General features: G+C 42.8%; 1 protein-coding gene across 3 annotated transcripts in view; it reads left to right on the top strand.

Annotated features, from left to right (window-relative positions):
* The first annotated feature begins 11,034 nt into the window (after nucleotides 1-11,034).
* TOM1L1 (target of myb1 like 1 membrane trafficking protein) overlaps nucleotides 11,035-24,448 on the top strand; it is a 69,420-nt gene continuing 56,006 nt past the window's right edge. The window contains exons 1-3 of one of the 3 annotated variants that reach the window (XM_058165816.1): nucleotides 11,035-11,481; nucleotides 13,343-13,427; nucleotides 22,374-22,452. In XM_058165816.1, the coding sequence (XP_058021799.1) occupies nucleotides 11,424-11,481; nucleotides 13,343-13,427; nucleotides 22,374-22,452 (222 nt within the window). In that variant the 5' untranslated portion in view covers nucleotides 11,035-11,423. The remainder of the gene's footprint in view (nucleotides 11,482-13,342; nucleotides 13,428-22,373; nucleotides 22,453-24,448) is intronic. The other 2 variants (XM_058165815.1, XM_058165814.1) reach the window with 2 other exon arrangements.

Genomic DNA, 24,448 nt, shown 5'->3' with positions numbered 1-24,448 from the left:
CAAGCGCAGATCACTTTTGATGACATTCGGGTCAGTGGGCGGAGCCTCCCACCAGTTTTACTACCGGTTCTATAGAACCGGTCAGAACCGGGAGCAACTTACCACTGCTCCAAGGTCCCTGCCAACTCTTGTTATTCTGTTATTCTAATTATTTGTGCAGGTAGCCCTTGTTTAGTGACTGCCTGGGAGAGCAAACTTTTGCAGTTATGAGGGGGTGATGAAAAGCAGCAACTTTGCCACCAGTTCCCCAATTTATGGCCTTTGTAAGGCAAAGGGAAGCTGAAGTAAGACTGTAAGAACAGTCGCGGTTTCACTTAGAGACTATTTCACATAACAAACAAGTTGCTGGTCCCAATTGGGTTGCTAAACATGGACTACCTGTAATGGATTTGAACTAGGTTCAATTCTCTTTTTCAGCCATGGGCTCCTTACTTGATACTTCATTCTCTCAGCTGAACATGTCAGAGGGAGGGGGTGCTGTCACAAAAGTAAAAGCAATAGCCAAGAAACAGATTAATAACTGGTGGCATTTTGACTGCCATCTTGACTTTTTTGACTCTTCTTCCATGGTTGACCCTGCTGTCAGTCTAACTAACCTCAAAGGACTGGTGCTGGAAGGATAAAACGAAGACAGCTGCCCATGTAAGCCATCTGGAGCATTCAAAGGAAAAGCTGGATATAAATGCCACCACTAAATACAAATGATTAGTAAATTCCCTGTCTTCCTCAGCCAGTATTTAATGCTTCTGAAAGGCATCAGACTGGGAAAAACTTGTGCACAAAACACAAAATTAAAGCAGCATTCATTAGGATTGGTAATGAGACAACAGGCCAAGGATATCAATCAGAATAGAGCTGAAAGGGACCTTGGAGGTCTTCTAATCCAACCCCCTGCTCAAGCAGGAGACCCTATACCATTTCAGACAAGTGGCTGTACAGTCTTTTCTTAAAAACCTCCAGTGATGGGAGCATCTACAACTTCTGAAAGCAAACCGTTCCACTAGTTACCGGTAATTGTTCACATTAGTTGGTTCACATTAATTCCAGATTGCTTCTCTCCTTGATTAGTTTCCATCCATTGTTTCTTGCCCTGCCATCTGGTGCTTTGGAAAATAGAATAGAATAGAATAGAATAGAATAGAATAGAATAGAATAGAATAGAATAGAATTTTATTGGCCAAGTGTGATTGGACACACAAGGAATTTGTCTTGGTGCATATGCTCTCAGTGTACATAAAAGAAAAGATACGTTCATCGAGGTACAACATTTACAACACAATTGATGGTCAATATATCAATATAAATCATAAGGATTGCCAGCAACAAGTTATAGTCATACAGTCATAAGTGGAAAGAGATTGGTTAATCCCTCCTCTTTGTGGCAACCTCTCAATTTTTTTCAAGCCATTTTTGGTTTTTAAATACTCTACAAAGCAGGTGAAGTCAGGAAAAACAGTGGATGCTGTCCATTGTAAGCAACTGCATGGCTCCAGATTCTAGAATGTCTGAGAAAACAAAGGTGAAATACTGTACATTTAATCTTTGAGGCAGCATTACTGGGGAAAAGTAGAATGTGATACTACTAATAGTCTCTCCATTACTATTTGCTTAGTATCAGTGAGTTCGATCTTAGGGAAGCTTGTATGAATTGAAAGCATTTATGTTAATGAAAGATGGAATGTGTGGGGGAGGAAGAAAGTAACTGCAATTTCCCCAAATCCCTCTTCATCCAGAGGCACAGTCCCCATTGTGCTAGATAAGTCTCCAACCTTCAGGAGCTACTTTAGAACAGATGCAAAGCACAAAGATATTCTCAGAAAGGAAGCAAAAATTGCCAGCTCCTGTGATTCAATTCCCTAGCTTTCACGTCCTAATATTTTTATCTTTCTTTCATATTTTCATGTATTGTTATGCTCAACCATGAGCTGTGTTGACATGCCAGTGTGAAAATGATCAATCAGCATGGGATGTAATCAAATTTCAATTATGGTAGAACTTTAGTCATCTGAATCATAATTTCTTCATAACACTTCGCTTTTTATTTTTAGTTACCAAGGATACACTGTGAGTTCCGAATAATGCAATAATTAATTCTATCATGCCAAGGTAGGGGAAAAGCAACCCAGTGCATGTTTACTCAGAAGTAAACTTCTTTGATTTCAGTGCAATCTACTCCCCAAGTAACTATGGGTAGCCTTAAGGATTCTGTTAGATTCGGGCAATAACGAGGCAGGAGACCAGATGAGTAACAACAGCTCTTTAGTATATAGTGAACCCAGCAACCAACACTCGGAAAAACCCCTCTTTATATACAGTTTAGTCGGAGGCTTCAGCCAATCAGCAACGTGCTATTTCCCGCTCAATTTTCCCTCCAAAACTTTTAAAGATACATTACACTCCTTCCCTCCCAGAAAACATTGTACCCATATTTACATGAAATTAGCATCTTATTTCTCTACGTAGTCACGCAAGTAGACTGGGCGTCTCCTAACTTTTTCGGACCTGCGCAATTCATTCTCTGGGAGTGAGTCGAGCTGGTCGGAGGGACTGTTTGTTCCTCTCAGCTCCTCTAGGCCATCCGGCCCTGGATTATTGGCAGAGTCGTCCCTGCTGTCTTCAGGAGGAACCGGTTGGTGTTGCTTGACCTCATCGAACTCAGATAAGTCCCGCGTTTGCCCCGGGTTTGAGTCAGCTGTGGATTCAAACATTTGGTAGTCAGGGCCTGTTTCGTCTGTTTCTGATTTACTGGTTATTCGTTTCCTTATTTGGTCTATGTGGCGCTTCCATACCCGGCCATCCTCTATCTCTACTAGATACGATTTTGGCCCGGTTATCTCTAGGATTTTCCCTTTTAACCAAGTAGGGCCCTCGCTGTAGTTGTGTGCCCACACTGGGTCGCCCACTGTCATCTCTCTTGTTTTACCGTGTGCCCCCTTGTAACCGTCTGGGGTGTAGTTTGGGTTTAGTCGGTCTAGCGGGCACCTAAGCTTCCTACCCATCAATAGCTCCGCCGGGCTGCGGCCAGTTGTTACACAGGGGGTTCTGTGTTGGACTGCTAGGAAGGTATCGATTTTTGTTTGCCAATCGCCTGGCCTGATTCTGGACAATGCTTCCTTTGCGCTCCGAACGAAACGTTCTGCAAGTCCGTTCGTCGCAGGGTGGAAAGGCGCCGAGAGGACATGTCGGATGCCCTCCTCCGCCAAGTACCCCTCAAACTGGGTCGCCGTGAATTGCGGGCCGTTGTCGGAGACTAAAGTGTCGGGCAACCCGTGGGTTACAAATAGGTGTCGTAGGACTGAAATTACGGCCTCGGCTGTCATGGATCTCATAAGAATGATTTCCAGCCATTTGGAGTAGGCATCGACTACTACTAGGAAGGTTTGGCCGTGGAAGGGGCCGGCAAAGTCGATGTGAATCCTAGACCATGGGCCCTGGGGTCTCTCCCACTCTCGAATTGGGGCCGTTGGGGGTAGTGGTCTGGACTCCTGGCAGGCCTAGCATTTCCCTACCCTGTCATTAATTTCCGTGTCCATCAAGGGCCACCACACATAGCTCCTCGCTAAACCCTTCATTCTCACGATCCCTGGGTGGCCCTCATGCAGGAGTTCCAATACCTTTTTCCGTAATTTCTCCGGGATCACCACTCTATCCCCCCATAGCAGACACCCCCCTTGAGCTGAGAGCTCCCCACGTTTCTTTACAAATTCTTTAAAACGCTCGCCCGGCGCAGCGGGCCATCCTCTTTGCACCCAACCAATTACAGTCCTTATTGTAATGTCCTTGTAAGAAGCCCGAGCCACCTCCTTGGATGTGACTGGGCCAGAGTCCAAAGAGTCAATTAGCAGGACGGGTGTCCCCGGAGTGGGGTCTTCGATAGTCTCTGGTAACGGGCATCTGCTCAGGGCGTCCGCATGCCCTAACTCCTTCCCTGGCCGGTGCAGTAATTTGTAAGAATACGCCGCTAGGAAGATAGTCCATCGGGTCAGTCTGGGCGAAAGTGCCACGGGCGTTGGGCGGTCGCCTGCCAACAGGCCTAGTAGGGGTCTATGGTCCGTGATTATTTCGAAATCACGACTAAATACATATTCATGGAATTTCTTTACCCTGGAGACTATAGCCAAGGCTTCCCTATCTAGCTGGCTATAGTTCCTTTCAGCCGATGACATTGTTCGGGAGTAGTATGCTATAGGGGCTTCTGTGCCATTTGGCAACCTGTGGCTGAGCACAGCCCCCACCCCGTAGGGAGATGCATCACAAACTAACACTAATGGCAACGTGCCTTTGTATTGAATAAGGAGGCTATCGCTAGATAGGAGGTTTTTCACCCCTTCGAATGCCCTAGCTTCCGCCTTCCCCCAAGACCACACAGCTGTCTTTGCTAGTAATTTGTGTAGCGGTTCGGCTATTGTTGCCTTATTTCTTAAAAATACCGCGTAGAAGTTGACCAGACCTAAGAATGCCTGTAACTCCGTTTTGTTTTGGGGAGCTGGGGCCTTCCTGATGGCCCGTACCTTGCTCTCAGTGGGGTGGATCCCTTCCCTGTCTATCCGGTAGCCCAGGAATTCCACGGATCCTACCCCGATCTGGCATTTGTTCAGTTTAACTTTGAGTCCGGCGGACCAGAAAATGCCCAAAACTTTTCTCAGCCTTACCCCTAATTCCTCTAGATTCTCAGCGGATACCAATACATCGTCGAAGTATGGTACCACCCCGGGTAGTCCCTGCAATAGCCGCTCCATTAGGTTCTGAAATAACCCTGGAGCCACACTAACCCCAAACTGTAACCGGGTGCATTTAAAGGCACCCCTGTGCGTGACAATTGTCTGCGCTTCGGCCGTGCTGCTATCTACAGGTAACTGTTGATAGGCTTGGGCCAAGTCTAGCTTGGCAAAAACCTGCCCTTGCCCCAACGAGTGCAGTAAGTGTTGTACTACTGGGACGGGGTAAGCATTCTTTTGCAATGCTTTGTTAAGCATTGCCTTGTAGTCAGCGCAAATCCGGACCGACCCGTCCGGTTTGACTGGGGTGACTATAGGTGTCTCCCACTTCGCATGGTCAACTGGCACTAGTATTCCCTGGTTTACTAGTTTGTCCAGTTCCCGGTCAATCTTGGGCTTTAGGGCGAATGGGACCCTCCTAGCCTTTAACCGGATAGGGGCAACTTGTGGGTCTAGGTTAAAGGAGATAGGGGTCCCCTCGTACTTGCCCAGACAGTCTTTGAAGACGTCCTCGAACTCCTTCATTAGTTCGTCTTTTAGGTCGACTTCGTTTCGGAAGACTCCGGTCACTCCCATGCCCAATGCTCGGAACCAGTCCAGTCCCAACAAGCTCGGCAAGGTTCCATCAACTATGGTGATGGGCAGGGTTTTCTTGTATTGTCCATACTTGACGTGGACAGACGTTACCCCTCGAACAGGGATGCGATTCCCTTGGTAGTCCTGTACCTTTAGCTTCTGTGGTTGCAGCTTGTGCTTCGCGATGGCGGGTAAGTCTTTCACGAGAGTGTCCCAGGACGTGATCGTGATCGATGAGCCGGTGTCCACTTCCATTCGGCACGGCACCCCCTCAATGTGTGTTTTAGTGAAGATCTTTTTTTCTAGGCGCGTTGATGCGTGACCCACTCTCACGGCAGTCTGATTCAACTTCGCGCCTTTTTTGAATTGACCAATCACGGGCCGCTTCGCCGTTCCTGCGCTCTGATTGGTCGGTTTGAATTTTTGGCGGGAAGGTTGGGGCGCTCGACAGGCCTGCGCTATGTGCCCCTTCCTTTCGCACCGCCGACAAGTCGCATCCTTAAACTTGCAGTGTTGTCGTTGGTGTTGCCCTCCGCAACTCGCGCATTCGCCCCGGTCTTCTCTCTCCGGCCTCCCGGTGTGGAAGACTTCTTCCTCTTCCTCACCTTCCGACTCGGCCTGGACTTCCTCATTGTGGACCGGGGTTGTTTTCGCTCCAGCCCCTGGCGCGATCGGCTTTTGCAGGGTTTCTGCCGCTTGGGTGGACATCTCGTGAGCCCTGGCTTCGTCCAAGGCGATTGCCAGCGTTAGGTTGCTTCTAGACAGCAGCCGCCGTCGCAAACGGATGTCCCTGACCCCACAAATGAGCTGGTCGAGCAATGCGTCTTCCAAGTCTCGATACTCACAATGGTTCGCGGCTTTTCTCAGCGCCGCCATGTACACACTGATCGACTCGCCCTCTCTCTGTACCCGCTGCCTCAACTCGAACCGTTGGACGAACTTTGAGGGCGTCGGTGCGTAGTGTGCCCGAAGTGCCATTTGCAGTGTTTGCCACGGTACCGACTGTACCGGCGTTGGCTCCGAAAGCGACTCTGCGGTGTCGAAAACCTCTGGACCGCAGTGGCTTAGGAAATACGCTCGCTTCCTGTTGTCTGAGACTCCTTGGAGTTCGTTCGCCTCGAGGAAACACTCGAAACGAGCCATGTATGACCCCCATTTCTCCTTGGCTGGGTCGAATGGCGCTGGCGGTGTGTAGCTGGACACCGCTGCTTTCCGCCCCTTATTTGCTGGGTTCGATAATTCCTGGTTAGTTCAGCTCTTTCCTGGCGCTCTTTTGCCTCGAAATCCCACCTTCGTCGCCAGTGTTAGATTCGGGCAATAACGAGGCAGGAGACCAGATGAGTAACAACAGCTTTTTAGTATATAGTGAACCCAGCAACCAACACTTGGAAAAACCCCTCTTTATATACAGTTTAGTCGGAGGCTTCAGCCAATCAGCAACGTGCTATTTCCCGCTCAATTTTCCCTCCAAAACTTTTAAAGATACATTACAGATTCAGCTTTCATTTTGTCCTTCATTTGCCACACATATTAAAACTGTCCAAACTTCAGATTAAATTATGATTTAATGATACACTTGTGGCCATGAATTGTACTTGCATCCAGCCAAAGAAGATAATCATAATTTATGGGTCTGTTCTTGAGAAGCAGGAGCAATCATATTGGTGGGGCTATTTTTTTAATGGTCATTTGGGTTACTTCCAACTCCTATTCCCCCTCTGAAATGCTCTCCAAAGCATTAAAAGAGCTAAATGTCACTTGATATCTTTAGCTTCCAGATGTTCAGAAGTGCAAGATATAGCCACCAATTCTTAGAAAACTGCCCAGTCTTGCAGGAAAACCAAACTGCTATTGTGGCTTATCATGCTGCACACACATAGATCAAAGTCTTGCAAGCCATATAACAGAGTTTGGGCATCTGTTGTCTTTCTATTGTCTTTTTCCCTTTAAATTGGGAAATGAAGTGTTTTAGAGTTCATCCCACTTATGATTCTACTTTAGGTCTGAGGTCTACAGTCAAGAAATATAATACATATTAAACACAATAAATTCAGTCTGAGTTTCAGACAGGCAAGCAAGGATCATCAGCCAGTCCAAAGGTCAGAGTTTCAATTTTCTTATATAAGCTAAAGACAACAACAGGCCAGACACAGAAAATCAGATGATTGTTTCTAAATCTTGCATAAGACTTAAGTACTTAAGTCTTACATAAGGATGTTTTTAGTTAATCCAGGTGTTTGACAGGGGGTCTCAGTGAGCATCTTTCCTCGGCTCTCCACCTTACCCCCAGAGCCCAAAGGCTTGGAAGTGATATGCCATCATCTAATTATTCTAGCTGTTCTCATGCTCCTTATGCCTCAGCTGATTCCTGACTTGGTGTTTCCTAAAGACACTTGGTGTCTCCATGGTTGAGCTGGAACGGCTTCTTCAGATTCAGTGTCGTCTGAGTCCTGGGACTTGACACTAACTAGTATTTGCTGACTGACTGTCCTTAAAGGCCTAAAGCTGTCTAACATTCCAGAGATCCACTTTTAAGCAGAAATGACTGAAATTGGCTTTATGCCAAACGTAGATCTAGAATAATGTGTGTTACATCTTAAGTATCTCACCTGATATATAAGCTAATCTGCTATGTTTATTTGTTGAATAAAAAAAAACTAAGTTATTGACTGTGGAGCAGTGGTGGTTTGCTACCGGTTTGCCCCGGATCTGGTGAACCAGTAGCAGCATCGGCGGGAGGCTCCGCCCACCTGCCTGGATGCTTCTGTGTATGCACAGAAGCATCGTGCAGTCTCTAGGAGCAAACCAGTAGCAATGGGTTTTGAAACCCGCCCTTGCTGTGGAGGACATGGAGAATGGCCTTGAAAGACAGGAGGAAGGACTGCTATCAAGTGTCGGCTGGCGGCCCCCAGGAGCAGGGCCTTCTCTGTGGGGGCACCGACGCTCTGGAACGAACTTCCCCCTGGCTTACGTCAAGTGCCTGATCTTCGGACCTTCCGTCGTGAGCTCAAAACACACCTATTTATTCAAGCGGGACTGGCATAATAGTGTCAAATTTTAATTTGGGGTTTTATTAATATTTTTAAAAATTTAAAACTAAATTTTAATATTCAGCCTTTTTCTAATTTGCTAGGTTTTAAATGTTTTAACTTGTATATATTTCGTGTTTTATCTTGGCTGTACACCGCCCTGAGTCCTTCGGGAGAAGGACGGTATAAAAATTTAATAAAATAAATAAATAAATAAATAAATAGTCAGATAAAAGCAGCTTGAGCCCAGGCTAAAAAATTAGCTTGAGAAAACACCTCAAACAAGTCCCTCTCTAGTTCATACTATAATAAGCAAGGGAAAGGGAAGCACCTTCAAATTTTACTACTATAGCTGTTAAAGTAGTCCTGATTTATATGGCATTGGTTTGCTAGTCTAGTCTACCTTGTTGGGCCAACCCTGATCTCCAAATACTACATTATATTAGAGAACGCATTTTCATTATCCTATCATTCTTCCTCCTGATGCCTCTGGATACACAAGCATTCCTGCTGTGAAAATAAATGTAAAACAGATAAGATAAGTGAGTAACTTAGAAAACGCCAAATTCTTTAGCTCAAATACAGAGAGAAAAGAAAAGTGCTGAAGGCACAACAAAAGAGCACCAGATCTTTTTATCTAATGTTTCACTCTTTCTAAATGCCACATTGTGGTTGACCATAACATTCAAGAAATTGTTTAGGTCTCCCCTGCCCTTCTTTTTCAGCTATGATAAACGGCTCAACAATGTGTTATGATAGTATAATGGTAGACTCGCATGCCTGGAAGAACTGAAATGCCATAATCTAGCTTCCCGAGCTATTCATTTTCCTAACCAGTCTTAATTGAGATGACATGAGAAGAATTCAGTAGATCACAGTTAACAGAGGAAAAAAATCTCCCAGGATTCCATAGTTGATTTGAACATTACTGAGAATTCTGGGAATTGAAGTATGTTTTTTTTGAGGGTCCCCAAATTGAAAAAGAATGTTTAAGGAACAGCAAAAGTGCGGGAACATTCCTGACGGTGGATTTTTGCCTGCAGTTTTCAATCTGGAAATGCATTCCAGTGAAGTCACTGGGATTTAATCTGAAAAAAATAAAAATAAAATCTCATTATGGCTCTTGTCCCAATTGTAAAATGTAATTAACTGGATTTACATTCCGTTTCCCTTCAGCCCTCAAATAGATTACAAGTATCATGAAAAGAATACAATTTGACAACAGATAACTTTTTAAAAAAAGATTATTCTACTTTGCACATAGACTACACATATAATTTACTAAAAGCATCCTTTCTTTTCAAGAAAAAGTCCTGCTACCACTGCAGTAAAGGGCAGAAGTACTGTGCTTTATTTCAAACTGCATCCACTTTATCAGACAAATACAAAAGATGAACGGAGATCGACTAGGCTAGAAAGAGTGGTAACTTCAATAGTTTATTATTTTGGTTGTTTTGCAAACCATCAAACCCAGCAGGGCAACTCTTCCTAACAGGCAGTTTACTTCCATAGCACCCATCTGGCTAATGTGTCTGCATTACACATGCTAAATTCTGAATGTGCCCACCAGCCCCAAAAAAAGCTGTTTAAAGAAAGGCTATGGGGAAGAAAGATTAAACTTCCCCCAAAAAGATGGAATTCTGCCCTGTGACATTATTTTGATCGTTCCCACGGTATAAATATGGATGCTTGTTGTGATAATGGTTACTAATTTATGATATCGGTGATGTATGGAATGGCAATGACATTATAGAAGCTACTTTTATTCTGCACCTACAAATGTAAGGTGTGAGAAACCTGCTTCAGATGCATTCTGGAGGTGTCCAAAGTTACCAAAAAGGAAGCAGAAAGGCTGATTGGTCTGGAATAAACTCTAGAGATAGAATCAAAATCATGTGACGTATTAGTACCACTTTATAAAATCTTAGCAAAACCACACCTGGAATACTGCAACCAATATTGGTCACCACAGTACAAAAAACATGTTGACACTTTGAAAAGAAGTTCAGAGAAGAGCAACTAAAGGCCTGGAGACTAAAACGTGAAGAACGGTTGCAGGATTTCAGTTTGGCTAGTATCTGAGGGACTGCCACAAAGAAGAGGGGGGTCAAATTATTCTCCAAAGCACCAGAAGGCAGGACAAGAAATGATGAAAACTAATCAAGGAGAGAAGCAGCCTGGAATTAAGGAGAAATGTCCTAATAATGTGAACAATTAACCAGTGGAACAGTTCACTTTCAGAATAAGAAGTGTAAGCCGCCCTGAGTCTTCGGAGAAGGGCGGGATATAAATGCAAATAAATTTTTTAAAAAAAGAAGTTGTAGGTGCTCCCCATCACTGGAGGTTTTTAAGAGACTGGACAGCCACATGTCTGAAATGGTATAGTATAGGGCCTCCTGCTTGAGCAGGGGGCTGGACTAGAAGACCTCCAAGGTCTATTCTATTCTATTCTATTCTATTCTATTCCTATAATTTTATAATGAGCAGACCATTCATTAGCTCGAGTTTATTAACCGAACTGTCGTTTAGGATCAGAACAGGAGGAAAAAGTGTGGTCGTGGGATACCAAATCGTCTCCCCACCGCCTCAAAAAAAAAAAAAAAAGGAAGCAGACAACAACTCCGGGTGATATGAGAGCAATCCCGGCGCCGACCACCCGCAGAAGTTGCAAACCGAAAACTCTTGTGAAATACCAAGGGAGCAAAAGAGGCTCCTCGGCCTCGTAGTCTCCCCCTCGCCTCTGAAGCAGGGCGAGCGGACCGCGGAGCCTCCGAACGGTTCTTCTCGCATCCCGACGCTTGATCTCCCAGCCAGGGCAGGTCTGATCCAGTCCCGCGCTGCACGTGATCCCCGACGCGGAGCTTATAGGACGCCGGCCGTGGCGAGCACCTGGAAGGCGGTCGCCAAGCTCCTCCCTGCCAGCCTCCGGGAAAGGCGCTCGGCAGCGATCCCCGACGGGGCAGCCACCGGAGCGGCGGAGGAGGAGGAGGAAGGCGTCGGCGTGAGGTGCCAGGGAGAAGACTGGGGGACGGTCGTTCTCAGCTCTGATCCGAAGATCCTGGTCTCCCGAACGGGCCTGAAAACTCGGGCGCAACTCAGCATGGCTTTTGGAAAGAGTCAGAAGGATGCCTTCGGCACCCCCCTGGGCCATCTGATCGGTAAGCCGCGCCTGCCGGGTAGCTTATTTCCTTCAGAGTGAGATTAAGGGAGTTGGAAGGGACCTTGAAGGTCATCTAGTCCAACCCCCGCCCAAGCAGGAGACCCTACACCCTTTCTGACAGATGGCGGTCCAGTCTCTTCTTGAAAGCTTCGTGCTGGCCCGGAGCCGTCTTCCTGAATTTAGCGGCTTGAACGCCAACTTCTGACATCATGCTATCGCTTGGATTCCTGGCATTTTCCAATTAGGTTTGGACCAGACGGGCGTGTGAGGCTCTTGAATGTGTGTATTCAAGGCGGTTGTGGGGAGAGAAGTGCTTCACCCGTAGCCTGGATTCCCGGGTGGGGGGGTGGAGGCTCATTTCTGGTAACACGTAGTAAAATCCCAAACTATAATCCGCTGCCGGCTGAAAGTTAGATTGTTATGGGGTGTGAATAGAAATGCTAAGGGCAACCCATAGGGTAATTGAACTTTTGGTGAGTTTGGAAGACTGACCAAATGAAGAGATTTGATATTTATATATTACATATTTTGATAAGGTCACTTGCAGGAAACTTTAGTCAGCAACTGAGGATCAGAACTGGGCCAAAGTGCCTCATCTATGCTTTGGGAACTTTTGCAATAATTTTTAACCACAACAGGTGTGTCCAATAGAAGCAACCAGTAGCACCTGCTGAAGTCGCCTCTTTCAGAGCAAAAACTGTGAATTTTGATTGATTCTCCATTTTACAGGGCAATGGGTGAACTTCCAGAAGTTGATTAAGGTTCATGGTGATTAAGGTTCAATAGCAACTTAGGTCTTTAGGCCCATTTTTTTTTAATTGAAAAAGTTTTAACAAACAAAAGTTTTACCTAGATTTTTGTTTCTGTTCCAGATGATACCAGTAATTAAGAAAGATAAAAAATTGGAGGATTGGCAGATTGGGATTAATAAATTTATATGGCAAGGTAAAAAGGCGAGGGTTAAAATGAAAGTAATTCAGGACTCACGGGAAAGAGGTGGCCTTAAAATGCCTAATTTTAAATTATATTATGAAGCAGTAGCCCTTTCAGTAATAAGTGATTGGTTTAATTTAACGGAGGAAAGAATTTTGAATATAGAAGGTTATGACTTGTTATATGGATGGCCTGCCACTTTAGGCCCATTTTATCTTGGATACACCCTTGTTCTTGCCCTACGGCTCCTTAAATGGCATTAGAAAATATCTTTGAGCCATGTTGAAGTTCCATGTTCAACACCATGTTGAAGTTCCACCAAATGCAATCTGTTACTATTAGCTGAATTCCCTACATTTAAAAGTTGGCTGAGAGATATGTGTTTATTTACAACTAGTCCTTGATTTATGACCATAGCCGAGCACCACATTTCTGTTGCTAAGTGAGATAGATGTTAAGTGAATTTTGCTCCATTTTATGACATGTTTGCCATAGTTATTAAGTGAATCGCTGCAGTTGTTAAGTTAGTAACAAGTGAATCTGGCTTCCCCATTGACTTTGCTTGTCAGAAGATTATAAAAGGTGATCACATGATCCCCCAGGACACTGCAACCATCATAAATAAAAGTCAGTTCCCAAGCATCTGAATTTTGACCACAGGGATGCTGCAGTGGGCTGCATAAGGGTGGGAAAAAAGGTCATAAGTAACGTTTTTCAGTGCCATTGTATCTTTGAACAGGCACTGAATGAACTGTTGTAAGTCAAGGACTACCTATGCTAGATTTATATTTGGCTATTCGCTCTCTTTTTTTTAATTTGAAAAAGCTGCCTTCTAAGTCTAAATGTCCTACTTTGATCATCTAAAATAACAGTTTGTTTCTAAATGTCTAGCTTTTTAACTGTGAGCCCAATCTTTCCCTCGGCAGCAAAAGCTACTTTTGGAACCTTGCAGACAGAAGAATGGGGTCAGTTCATGCATATTTGTGACCTTATCAACACGACTGAGGAAGGGTAAGCTGCTTGATTGTCTTCGAAAAGTTAACGTGTTTGATCTTTAGATCAGAGAATGATAGTGCTTCTTCATGAATTGTTGCATTTTTGGTTGTTATCATTTTGCTCTTCAGCAGTTGGGAAAACTTAACATTTGTGGGCAAGCATGACCAGAGTAGTGGATGGAAATGTTTTACTTTTTGTTTGTTTGTTTGTTTTGACTTTTGTAGAATTTGTGGCTAAGAAGTATAACATGGTAGGCTTTCAGTTTGAAAAAGGCACTCTGTTTTGCAGTTGTGTACATGGAGATGGCTCTGCAGTCCCATTCTAGAAGCATAGAATCTAGTGCAGCGGGGGCACAGGAAAGTCCATTGTTGTGGTAACTATGGGTGATATTCTGTGATGCCACTCACTTCTATCAATTTTTGGTGGCACGTGTCTTCAAAGCTGCTGAAGACTTCATGGCAGAGAGTTTGCCAACAGGTTCTGTCAGCAGCTGCAGCTTCTTGTTCTCTTAGCTGGAAGTCACAGTGGTGAGAGGTTTCTTTTACCGTTTTTTTGTATGATCAATCTCAAGATCTCTTCCCAAACTTTGAGATACCTTCCCAGACTGCAGTACACAGTGGAGAAACTGGAAAAGCAGACAGCGATCATCCGTTCTTATGACATGTCCCACCCATCACATTCTGGGCTCTGATAATCAGAGACTCAATGCTGGTGGACTCTGCATATCCAAGATCTCCAGGCTGGAGACATGGCCTTGCCAACAAATATCAAGGATGGAGCAGAGAGGACACACGTGAAATTTCTCCAGTTATTTGATGTGCCTTCAATACAGAGTCCTGGATTCACATCCATATAGGAGGGAAGAGATAACCTGGACTCTGCAGACTTCTGGCTTTGTGGCAATATGAATGTTGTGTGGATTGAGCACTCCAGTACAATGCCATCCCAGCACTGGCTGGCCTTGCTGATCCCTAAATCAGTTTTGTATCCACAGACCTGTCACTCAAGATGATGCTTCCCAAGTATTTGAAGCCGTTTGCCTTTCTCAGCTGGTTATCATCAACAGTGATTTTTGGTTCTTTGGACTTGGTACTTCTGGCAAAGTACTTCACTTTTGTTCAGGCTGATAGTCAGGGCCAAAGAGCATAGCAGCTTCTAGAATTTTGTTTATTATTTATTTATTAATTATTATTAATTTAGAATTTATTTTAAGAAGTAAAATAAATATATGTTAAAACCTTTCGGGAGGTCCCCACCACCACCAAAAGTTCCTGAAAACAATGCATTCGCAATTGGGAAGAGATTTGCTGGAGTGGGGGGGGAGGGGAAATCACCAATCAGACCATGTGAAATTTGTGGTTTATCCATTTCAGCTTTATATGAAGTTGTGGGGACTTCTCCGTCTGTTGCAATGTATGCTAAGAGTTGCCAACTTTCACCAGGTCCCTTGAGCTTTCCTTTGAATACTAAAAGTGGGGTTTTATTGGCATAAAACACCCAGCAAACGATTCTTTCCATGCTGTAAAATCTTCACCTTGACATTTTTTAAAAAAATCACAGACAGCAAGGAAGGACTGGATTGAAAATAGGTATTGCTACGTGTTTTTGATGTTGTGATTACTGTTGCCTTATGAGTTGGATTTGAATGTGAATTGTCCAGCGTCTCTGGAACAGAATATAAATGCTAATAAATAAACAGATAATAAACAAGGCAAATTGCATGTACTAGGCAATCCTACTTCCTGGTAGATGTATTTGCATCCTACCTCCTGTGAAAACTCATATTTGTTGTGTGCATGTTCATTAAATGTGCCTGTAAATTAATGACAGTGCATACTTTGAAAACATGGTGAGTAAAGAAGCTCTGTGATGGATTTATAGCAGGCTGGGGAATTCTGGGAGTTGAAACCCACAAGTCTTCAAGTTGCCAAGATTGGACACCCCTGATTTATAGGACCGTGCAAGTTTGGCTAGCGCCCTCACTGGTTTTTAGCATTTGAATAGATGTGAGGAATAGGAGCTATGCTTACCCCTGATAAAAAGGTCAAGATCAAGGTTTCCCCTGTCCAGTCATGTCTGACTCTAGGGGGCGATGCTATTTCTGTTTCTTAGCTGAGGGAGCCAGCATTGCCCAAAAACATTTCCATGGTCATGTGGTCAGCTTGACTATATGCCAATGAAGCGTGGTGGCTCACGTGATTAGGATGCTGGGTCGACAGTTTGCAGCAGCAAATTGTTCAAAAGCTGAGTGCTGCTGTGTGTCAGGGTGAGCCCTCATCATTCGCTCTAACTCCTGCTCTCCTAGCAGTTCTGAAGCATGCAAACAAGAGTAGAACAGAATTATCAGAGTTGGAAGGGACTCTGTAGGTTATCTACTCCAACCCCCTGCTCAAGCAGGAGACCCTGCCTATACCATTTCTGATAGATGGCTGTCTAGTCTCTTCCTGAAAGCCTCCAGTGATGAAGCACCCACAACTTCTGAAGGCAAGCTGTTCCATTGGTTGATTGTTCTCAATGTCAGAAAAATGCTCCTTATTTCTTGGTTGAATCTCTCCTTGATCGGTTTCCATCCATTATTCCTTGTCTGGCCTGCAGGTGCTTTGGAAAATAGGTTGACCCCTTTCCTCTCTGTGGCAGCCCCTCAAATATTGGAACACTGCTATCATGTCACCCTGGTCCTTCTCTTCACTAGACGAGCCATGCCCAGTTCCTGTAATCGTTCTTCATATGTTTTAGCTCCAGTCCCCTAATCATCTTTGTTGCTCTTCTCTGCACTCTTTCTAGAGTCTCAACATCTTTTTTAGTGTGGTGACCAAACTGGATGCAGTATTCTAGGTGTGATGTTTACTAAGGCTTTATAGAGTGGTGTTAGTACCTCATGTGAACTTGATTGAATCCCTCTGTTAATACAATTTAGGATTTCATTGGCTTTTTTGGCTGCTGCTACATACTGCTGGCTTATATTTAATTGATTGTCCACTAATGCTCCAAGATCCCTTTTACAATTACTGCTATTAAGCCAGGTTTCACCCAATCTATATGTGTACTTTTGGTTTTTCTTGCCTACGTGTAAGACTTTACTTTTCTCTACATTGAATTTCATTTTGTTAGGGACTGGTGTTCAAATCTGTCAAGATCCATCTAGATCTTGAGCCTGTCATCTAGGGTGTTGGCTATTCCTGCCAGCTTAATATCATCTACAAATTTGATGAGTTCCCCTTCTATTCATCTAAGTCATTTATGAAGATATTGAAGAATACTGAGCCTAAGACAGAACCTTGTGGTACCCTGCTGCTTCCTTCCTACCGTGTAGATATAGTACTATTAAGGACAGCTTGTTGACTATATGCCAACCCTAACTGTCAGCCAGTTACAAATCTATCTGGTGGTGATGCTATGTATCCCACTTTTTTCTAGCTTACCAAGAAATAGGTTGTAATCTATAAATAAATAAATAAATACCACTTTGGTGGGCTCATTAATAAAGAGATGAAAGGAGCCCCCAACTGTGAATCAGAAACCAGCAAAAATGTTGCAATTAACAATTACATGACCGTGAGATGCGCAACTGATAATGAGCCGGTTGCAAAATACCTGAATTGCAGCACGTGATTGTGGGGATGGGTAACAGTTGTAAATTCAAATTTCGGTCATAACTATCTTTTACTGAAATTGTTGCTAATTCAGATCATCTTTAAGCGAACTGTCATAAGACAAGGACTACCTTCTAATTACATTGATGTCCTGCCTTCAAAAAAATGCAGAAAAGTCCCTTATCCTCAGAATAATCCTGAGATATATTTTTGCCTGAGAAAGAGTGTTTGCTCGGCGAGCCTTGTGACTAATTGACACCCATGCCAATGCTCAGTCCGTAAGCTGTATGTCCAGGAAACCTCTGAAGCAGAAATTACAGGGCATCTAGCAGAAAACATCCTATCTGAGGTGTGTAACTTTGCAAAGAGGCAGCATGCTGTTTTGAGCATGTGATTCTATATCCTGAGGCTTGTTGTTTAAGAACTACAATGCTAGTTCAAATTGTCTTTTTTAATTGTACCATGACTCTGTTTTTATGGTTTTTATGGGTGGGGTCAGAGTCTGTATTCAAAAGAGTTCTAGTAATATTCAAAACTCTCCCAAGTTTTGCACCCTATTTGCTAACCTGATTTGCTTGAAGTGATAGTACCTCTTCTGCCAACGTGCCAAAAAAAAAAAAAAGTTTAACTTATAGTACTTCAAGTAACACAAGGATGGAAGCAAATGACATCTCTGTATTGATATAATTGTACAAATGATGCAACTTGTCCTCGCATCAGATGTCACATTGTCCTTAAAGCAAGGAATTGCACTATTTGCAATTCATGACGTGGTGGCTCAGTGGCTAAGGTGCTGAGCTTGTCGATCGAAAGGTTGGCAGTTCAGCGGTTTGAATCCCTAGTGCCGCGTAACGGAGTGAGCTCCCGTTACTTGTCCCAGCTTCTGCCAACCTAGCAGTTCAAGAGCACGTAAAAAATGCAAGTAGAAAAATAGAGAACACCTTCGGTGGGAAGGTAACAGTGTTCCGTGTGCCTTCGGCATTGAGTCATGCCGGCCACATGACCACAGAGACATCTTTGCCGGCCACATGACCACAGAGACATCTTTGCCGGCCACATGACCACAGAGACAGCGCTGGCTCTTTGGCTTTGAGCTGGAGATGAGCACCGCCCCCTAGAGTCAGGAACGACTAGCACATATGTGCGAGGGGAATCTTTACCTTTACCTTTTATGATATATTGATTTGTTATTGTGACTTTTAACGGAGAAGGCTGCCCCAATGGGAAACTATCATGCAAGTGCTGAACTACAGTTACTAGCATTCCTTACCATTAGCTACGACTGACTATTGGAAATGGTAGTTCAACAACTCTGTAAGTTGTTGAACTACCTGTAAATGTGTGGACATAGTTCAATGTACGAAGTAGCAGTAAATACAACATCTAGAATCTTGAATGAGTTATTGGGGGCTATATATATGGGCCTTTGTGTAATTTTTGAATGTAACTCTTCCCTTTCCATGCACAGATCGATACTGTGGTATCTCTTGGCTACTTCCTCTTAGAGAGAAAAAGAATTAAGCTTAGTCTTCTCTAACTAGGTGTGCTCTAGATGAGTTGGGCTATATGGGCAGTCCTTGCTTAACAACCCGTTATTTTGAGAATGTTTGCAATTATGTCCACAGAATGGGGACTTTACGACCCAAAAAACACCCCTGGCCATTGTAAATGGTCACACCACATGCTCCCTGCCTGCGGTCATGTGGCTGTATGTTGGGCGGGTCATCTTTGCAACCCATTGTGGCATTCCTCAGCCATATGACCACAATTCCAGCTAAAAATGGCCATTCAAATGAATGGGTTTATTAGCAACTGCCACAACCACTTAACAATTACTATGTTTACTTAAGAACCACCGCCACCAAAAAAAAAAAAAAAAAAAGGCCTGGAAATTACTTCCAGTCATGTGGATGCCTTGACTTACGACTGTAACAATTTATGATGGTAGTTCCAGGCTCAATTGCAATTATAATTCAAGGACTACCTGTAGTTCCTATAACTTTAACCGGCATAGCCAAAAAGAGTTAGAGTCCCATATATTTCGAAGACAGCAGTCTGTGAGAAGCAGTCTCTACTTCAAAGAGCAAATTTTGCTCAAAACAAAATTGGAATAAAATAAGCTTTACCTTTTACTGTTTGCTCCTAAGATATAGGCTGATGTTTATACGCACTTAGAAGAGTTGCTTATTGCTAACCCTGGGTTTATTTTTCTGGGATGGGTTTTGTGTTTTTGATAGGGATTATTCTCTGGAATCCAGCCATGGCCTTTTATTTGTACTTTAGCAGCAGAACCTGTTCTTCCTTTTAAAACTGTTTCCTGGATGGCTTACAAAAATAATAATAATAAAGTAAACCAGCAACAAACCAAGTCAACAAAAAAGCAGCAACTCATAGTTACAACAGTATAACCCAGCCAAAGGCAATAGCAGTGTTATTGCTGTCCATGCTACTGCCTGTGAGCTTATCCTCTAAGCAATTTCCAACCACGCAAAGAAAATTGGCACATTGTTTTGAAAGATATTTCAGTTTAATTTAATTTGATTTATTAAATTGGTTAGAGTTGCCCATTCTATTAGATTCTGGGTGGCTTACAAAACCCAGAAAGAATAGATTAAAAACAATGAAAACAAACACAGGCAGCCCATGTCAAAATGCTAGGCCATGAAGTTATGATGGGCCCTCCACAAATACCTCAGCTAAACATGTTAACCTCAGCTAAAAGCTAGTAAGTTTTTTCAGAACCCCAGGAGAATGGGTGCCATTTATATTTCTGAGCAGTGGTGGGATCCTACTGGTTTAACAACCAGTTCGCTAAGCACGTGTGCCAGACACGCGCTGTGTGCGCATGCACACTTTGAAGAAAATAGAACTTTTGCGTTGCTAAGAACAAGGAAAACAGCTGAGGAGGGGCAATCCACTCTGCTGCCCCAATCAGCTGGGTTTCGGAAGCGTAAATATAGATATTTTTTTTAATTTGAATTTATATCCCGCCGTTCTCCGAAGACTCAGGGCGGCTTACATTGTGTAAGGCAATAGTCTCATCCATTTGTATATTATATACAAAGTCAACTTGTATTGCCCCCCCCCCAACAATCTGGGTCCTCATTTTACCTATCTTATAAAGGATGGAAGGCTGAGTCAACCTTGGGCCTGGTGGGACTCAAACCTGCAATAATTGTAATTGCAGGCAGCTGTATTAATAACAGACTGCATTAGCCTGTTGAGCCACAAGAGGCCCAACATATAAATATAACACAGGGGCAGACGGGCGGGCCCACTTCAAAGAAACAGTGAACCAGTTCGCTGACGGCTGAAAGTTGGAGCAAACAGTTCTCCCGAACCGGTCCAAACCGGTAGAATCCCACTACTTTCCAGAGGGCAGGCATTGTAGCAGAGAAGGCATACTTCCTGTATCCTTTAGTAGAGGCGACCTACAGTGTAACCCATTCTATGTAAATGTACCAGGGAGTTATCAATTGAAGATAAACAGTACTTCGGATAACCAGGCCATATGCCACAAAGGGGCTTTATGTTACTCTTCTGAAATAGTCTTATGTCTTCAACTTGGGGAGTTATACAGTACCTCCTCCCTTTCCTAACTATACTAAGTTAAGATTGATGGGAGCTGCCAGGCAGTCAGAGTACCTGGAGGGAACATGTTTGAGGAAGAATACCCTAGAGGTGATGTGAATTTTTGTTTTCTTGTTTGTTCAACTTTGAAGAAATGAAAAAGAAATAACATTCTGGGTTTTTGTTCCCCCAGAAATTTGCCAACTTTCTTTGGGTCTGCGTAACCACAGAAATCTGTGGGCTTAGCTAAAGAGAAGCCATGTTCACAGGGGGAAATAGGATATATGAGTTTTGGTTTGGCTTATGTGTCAGTCAATGAGAACAACCAGTGTTTAGCAGCCCTCCAGCCCGTGTCCAGTTCAGCATTTGAAACTATGTCACTAAGGGCTGGTCATTTAACAGTTGATTGGTATCATTATCCTTAAATCTAGATGAACAACAAAGATAACCAGTGTGAAGCGTCTAGTCATCAGGAGCAGTAGAATATTCCAGTTTACAAAGCATTAAAAAGGCAAATGCTCTCTTGCCACAGAGAAAGTTCACCCCTGAGGGGGAAAAGGCTCTAAAGTCATGCTTTTCCATTTGTATTATGCAGTCAGAAGTGGCTTGAAGGCCAGATAAGGCTTCATACAGCGTTTGAAAGCCACCTTTCAAAAGTCAGCAGGACCTGAATTTGAAGTCCATTGTTGATGCCTTAAGTTTCTGCAAGGCTTAAGCGGGCTATTTCACCTTCTAAAAATACAACATAGTCTCTCAAATGAACTAGTGTGGCATAATGGATAAAATACTGGATTAATACAGGTATTAGGGAGGGAGTAGGGAGTAGTAGGAAGACCCAGGTTTGAGTTCCTGACCTCAGACATGGAAGCTGTTTCTCAGCCCATTCTACCTCATAGGATTGTTTTATGTTTTATTGTTTTATGGAAAATAGAATGGCTGTTTTCATACACACACACACACACACACACACACACACACACACACACAGGATTTTCAGTATTTAAAGACTTTGGAGGCTAATAGAAGGAGGGAGTAGATTCAGAATCTATTTCAGTGTCAGTCTTTTATTGTTCTGTTTTTAATTTCCTCTCATATTGATGATGATTATTTTCCATGCCTCCGGGAAAGGCATCTTACTTACCATGCTATTAGGCATGCTACAACATTTGGGGCTGATGGGAGTTGGAATTCAACATTTTGCTAAGCCTATAGGATTCCTACTTCTTCTGCAGACAGAAATGATGCACTGAGCTTGGGAAAACCTTTCAGCAAAGCTTGTGCAGTGTCCCCAATGGTGGATTATCCAACCTTCTGTAATAGGGATGCTATGCAGTCAACTATATATTAACATTTACCAAATATAAATCATCTCGGACATCGGGTCATGCAGAAATTAACTATCTATTGTACAAACTTCTGTAATAGAATGAGAAATTTTATTCTTTGGCAGGACATGGTATATGTTGGGTGGGCAACTATGGCAATTTTATGGCTTATGGACTTCAACATCCAGAATTCCCGAAGCAGCTTGGAAATTCTGGGAGTTGAAATCCGTAAGTCATAAAGTTGCCGTAGTGGCCCATCTCTAGTGTTTGTACTCTCAACACACAACTCATCTTTGTCACTGAAGTGGCTACCTTGCTTTATTCCGGTCTTGATTTAATTTTCCTCTTTGGGGGTTTTTCATTTCAGCAATTTTGATTCCCTATTTTCAGGGAATAACGTTATAAGAGAAATAATATGTATGTAGAATTTAAATGATCAGTATGTTTTCTGGTTTTATTTCTTCTAACTGCAGACCCAAGGAGGCAGTGAGAGCACTTAGAAAAAGGCTTTCCAAAAACTGTAATCATGTGGAGATTCATCTTACCTTGTCCGTAAGTACAACACGTTTGGTCCTCATAAAATATTTGCACAGCACAGGACAGAATTTGTAGGAGTTTTCCAGTCAAGTGTTTTGCTGGAATATTAGCACAGTTTTCTGAGGCATCAAAAATCAGTTTCATGGTAGGTAATTGTTGTATGCACAAAAATGTAATACACACACCGGCACATTTTATTTGAAATTTGAATAGAAGATGCTTTTATGTTTGTATGTTTTTTTTAAAAAATAAAAAAACTTTCTAGAAAAAAAAGTCAGTTTCATGGAACAGAAGTTGCCATTTTTGAATTAAATTTACAAAATATCATTTGGATCCTCTTTAGTTCGATAGGCAGAGGACTGCTCCTCCCATTGAGAGTAGCAGAAATGCTTTGTATACCTCACTTGCGCCTCAGACAAATGGCAAGGGAAGAAAAACTAAAGCAGAGTTTTAGTTCTTACAAGTTTTAGCTTCCGGCACTAGCCTGGAAATAAATTTAGAACCTCCAGTTCTGCTTACTTATTAGTTTGACAGTGTGCTAGTTCTCCAAGAACTCAAGACAGTTCCCATTCCCTTCATTTTTACCCGTATAGTAGCAGGCCTCAGAATGACTAAGAATGACTTATTCAGAGCTAACCAGGGATATTATGTGCTGAGGGTGGACTAGGGACTAGGGTCTAGGTCTTCACAGTGCCCATTCAACACTAAACCACTATGTTAATCGCCTCCTCCTCCCCTTCCTCCCCACTTCCCTTGAATAAATATGGAAGTACTAAGCACCTAACTTAAAATGAAAAAATAAACAAATTTAAGCATTGTTCAGAGCTCTAGGTTTTTTTAAAAAAAACATTCTAGCTTTATCCAGCCCACTCTTTCTCAGTAGAAAGCTTAGCATCTTAATCAGCATATTGCCTCATATTTTCTTTTTAAACTAAGTATTTCGTTAGCTTGGAAGAAAAAGAATGACATCCTGTTAAAGGAATTGTTGCTTAACCACAGAACATTTTCTCTGAGAGTTTTCCACTTTACAGCATGCTGTAATATCTTTACATGCTAGTATCAAGTTCTATGAGAATATTATTGAACCAAGTCCATTGAAGCATGTAGTTTTAACTACACAAAGGTGTTGTTGGCTCAGAATCAGTTCACACAGAAAAGAGATATTTATTTTGTAGTTTTAAAACTTATTACAATATTTTATCTGTAAAGTCAATATGAAAAATTAATATGTGTTTGTTCGTGTATTTCTGTGTTTGCTGGGCTTTAATTGAGAGTATTTGAATAACTGGATTAAAACTTTATTACAACATAACCAAGATAAAGGATACTGGGAGTTATAGCTTTAATAATAATTATTGAGCAACAGTTCACCTTTGCTTTATTTGTAGGCATCTACAGTATTTCATTTCAATGTTAAAATGCTAGATGGAAGCTTTATATTTACAAAACGGTAATCTGATTGTTATGTTAAAAATATATTGAAGTTAAACCATGGTATTTTAGCAATAATAATATTTATTTATTTATTTATTTATTTATTTATTTATTCACATTTTTATACCGCCCTTCTCTGAAGACTCAGGGCGGTGTACAGCAAATAAAACGACAATAATCCAAAAACAATTTAAAATACTGTAACAAGATTAAAAATCTAATTTAACCGCTGTATACTTAAAAATATTAGATAAAAAATTACAAAAGATAAAAACCCCTGTTAAGAAGCCCGCTAAAACCCCCAAATATTAAAATCAATCAATCAGGCCAGCCCCGCTTGGTGAAAAAAGAAAGTCTTGAGCTCGCGTTTAAAGGTCCGAAGATCAGGGAGAAGACGGAGTCCCATCGGCAGCTCATTCCACAAAGCCGGGGCCCCCACAGAGAACGCTCTTCCCCTGGGGGCTGCCAGCCGACATTGGTTGGCCGACGGCACCCTAAGGAGGCCCTCCTGTGAGAGCGCACTGGACGCACCAGACGATGGGAGGTAACTGGCGGCAGCAGGCGGTCCCGTAAATAT

This window comes from Ahaetulla prasina, chromosome 2 (assembly GCF_028640845.1).
Source record: "Ahaetulla prasina isolate Xishuangbanna chromosome 2, ASM2864084v1, whole genome shotgun sequence".
Lineage (NCBI taxonomy): Eukaryota > Metazoa > Chordata > Lepidosauria > Squamata > Colubridae > Ahaetulla > Ahaetulla prasina.
The sequence above is the reverse complement of the archived record's forward strand: the minus strand, read 5'-3'. Positions and strand labels throughout refer to the sequence as shown.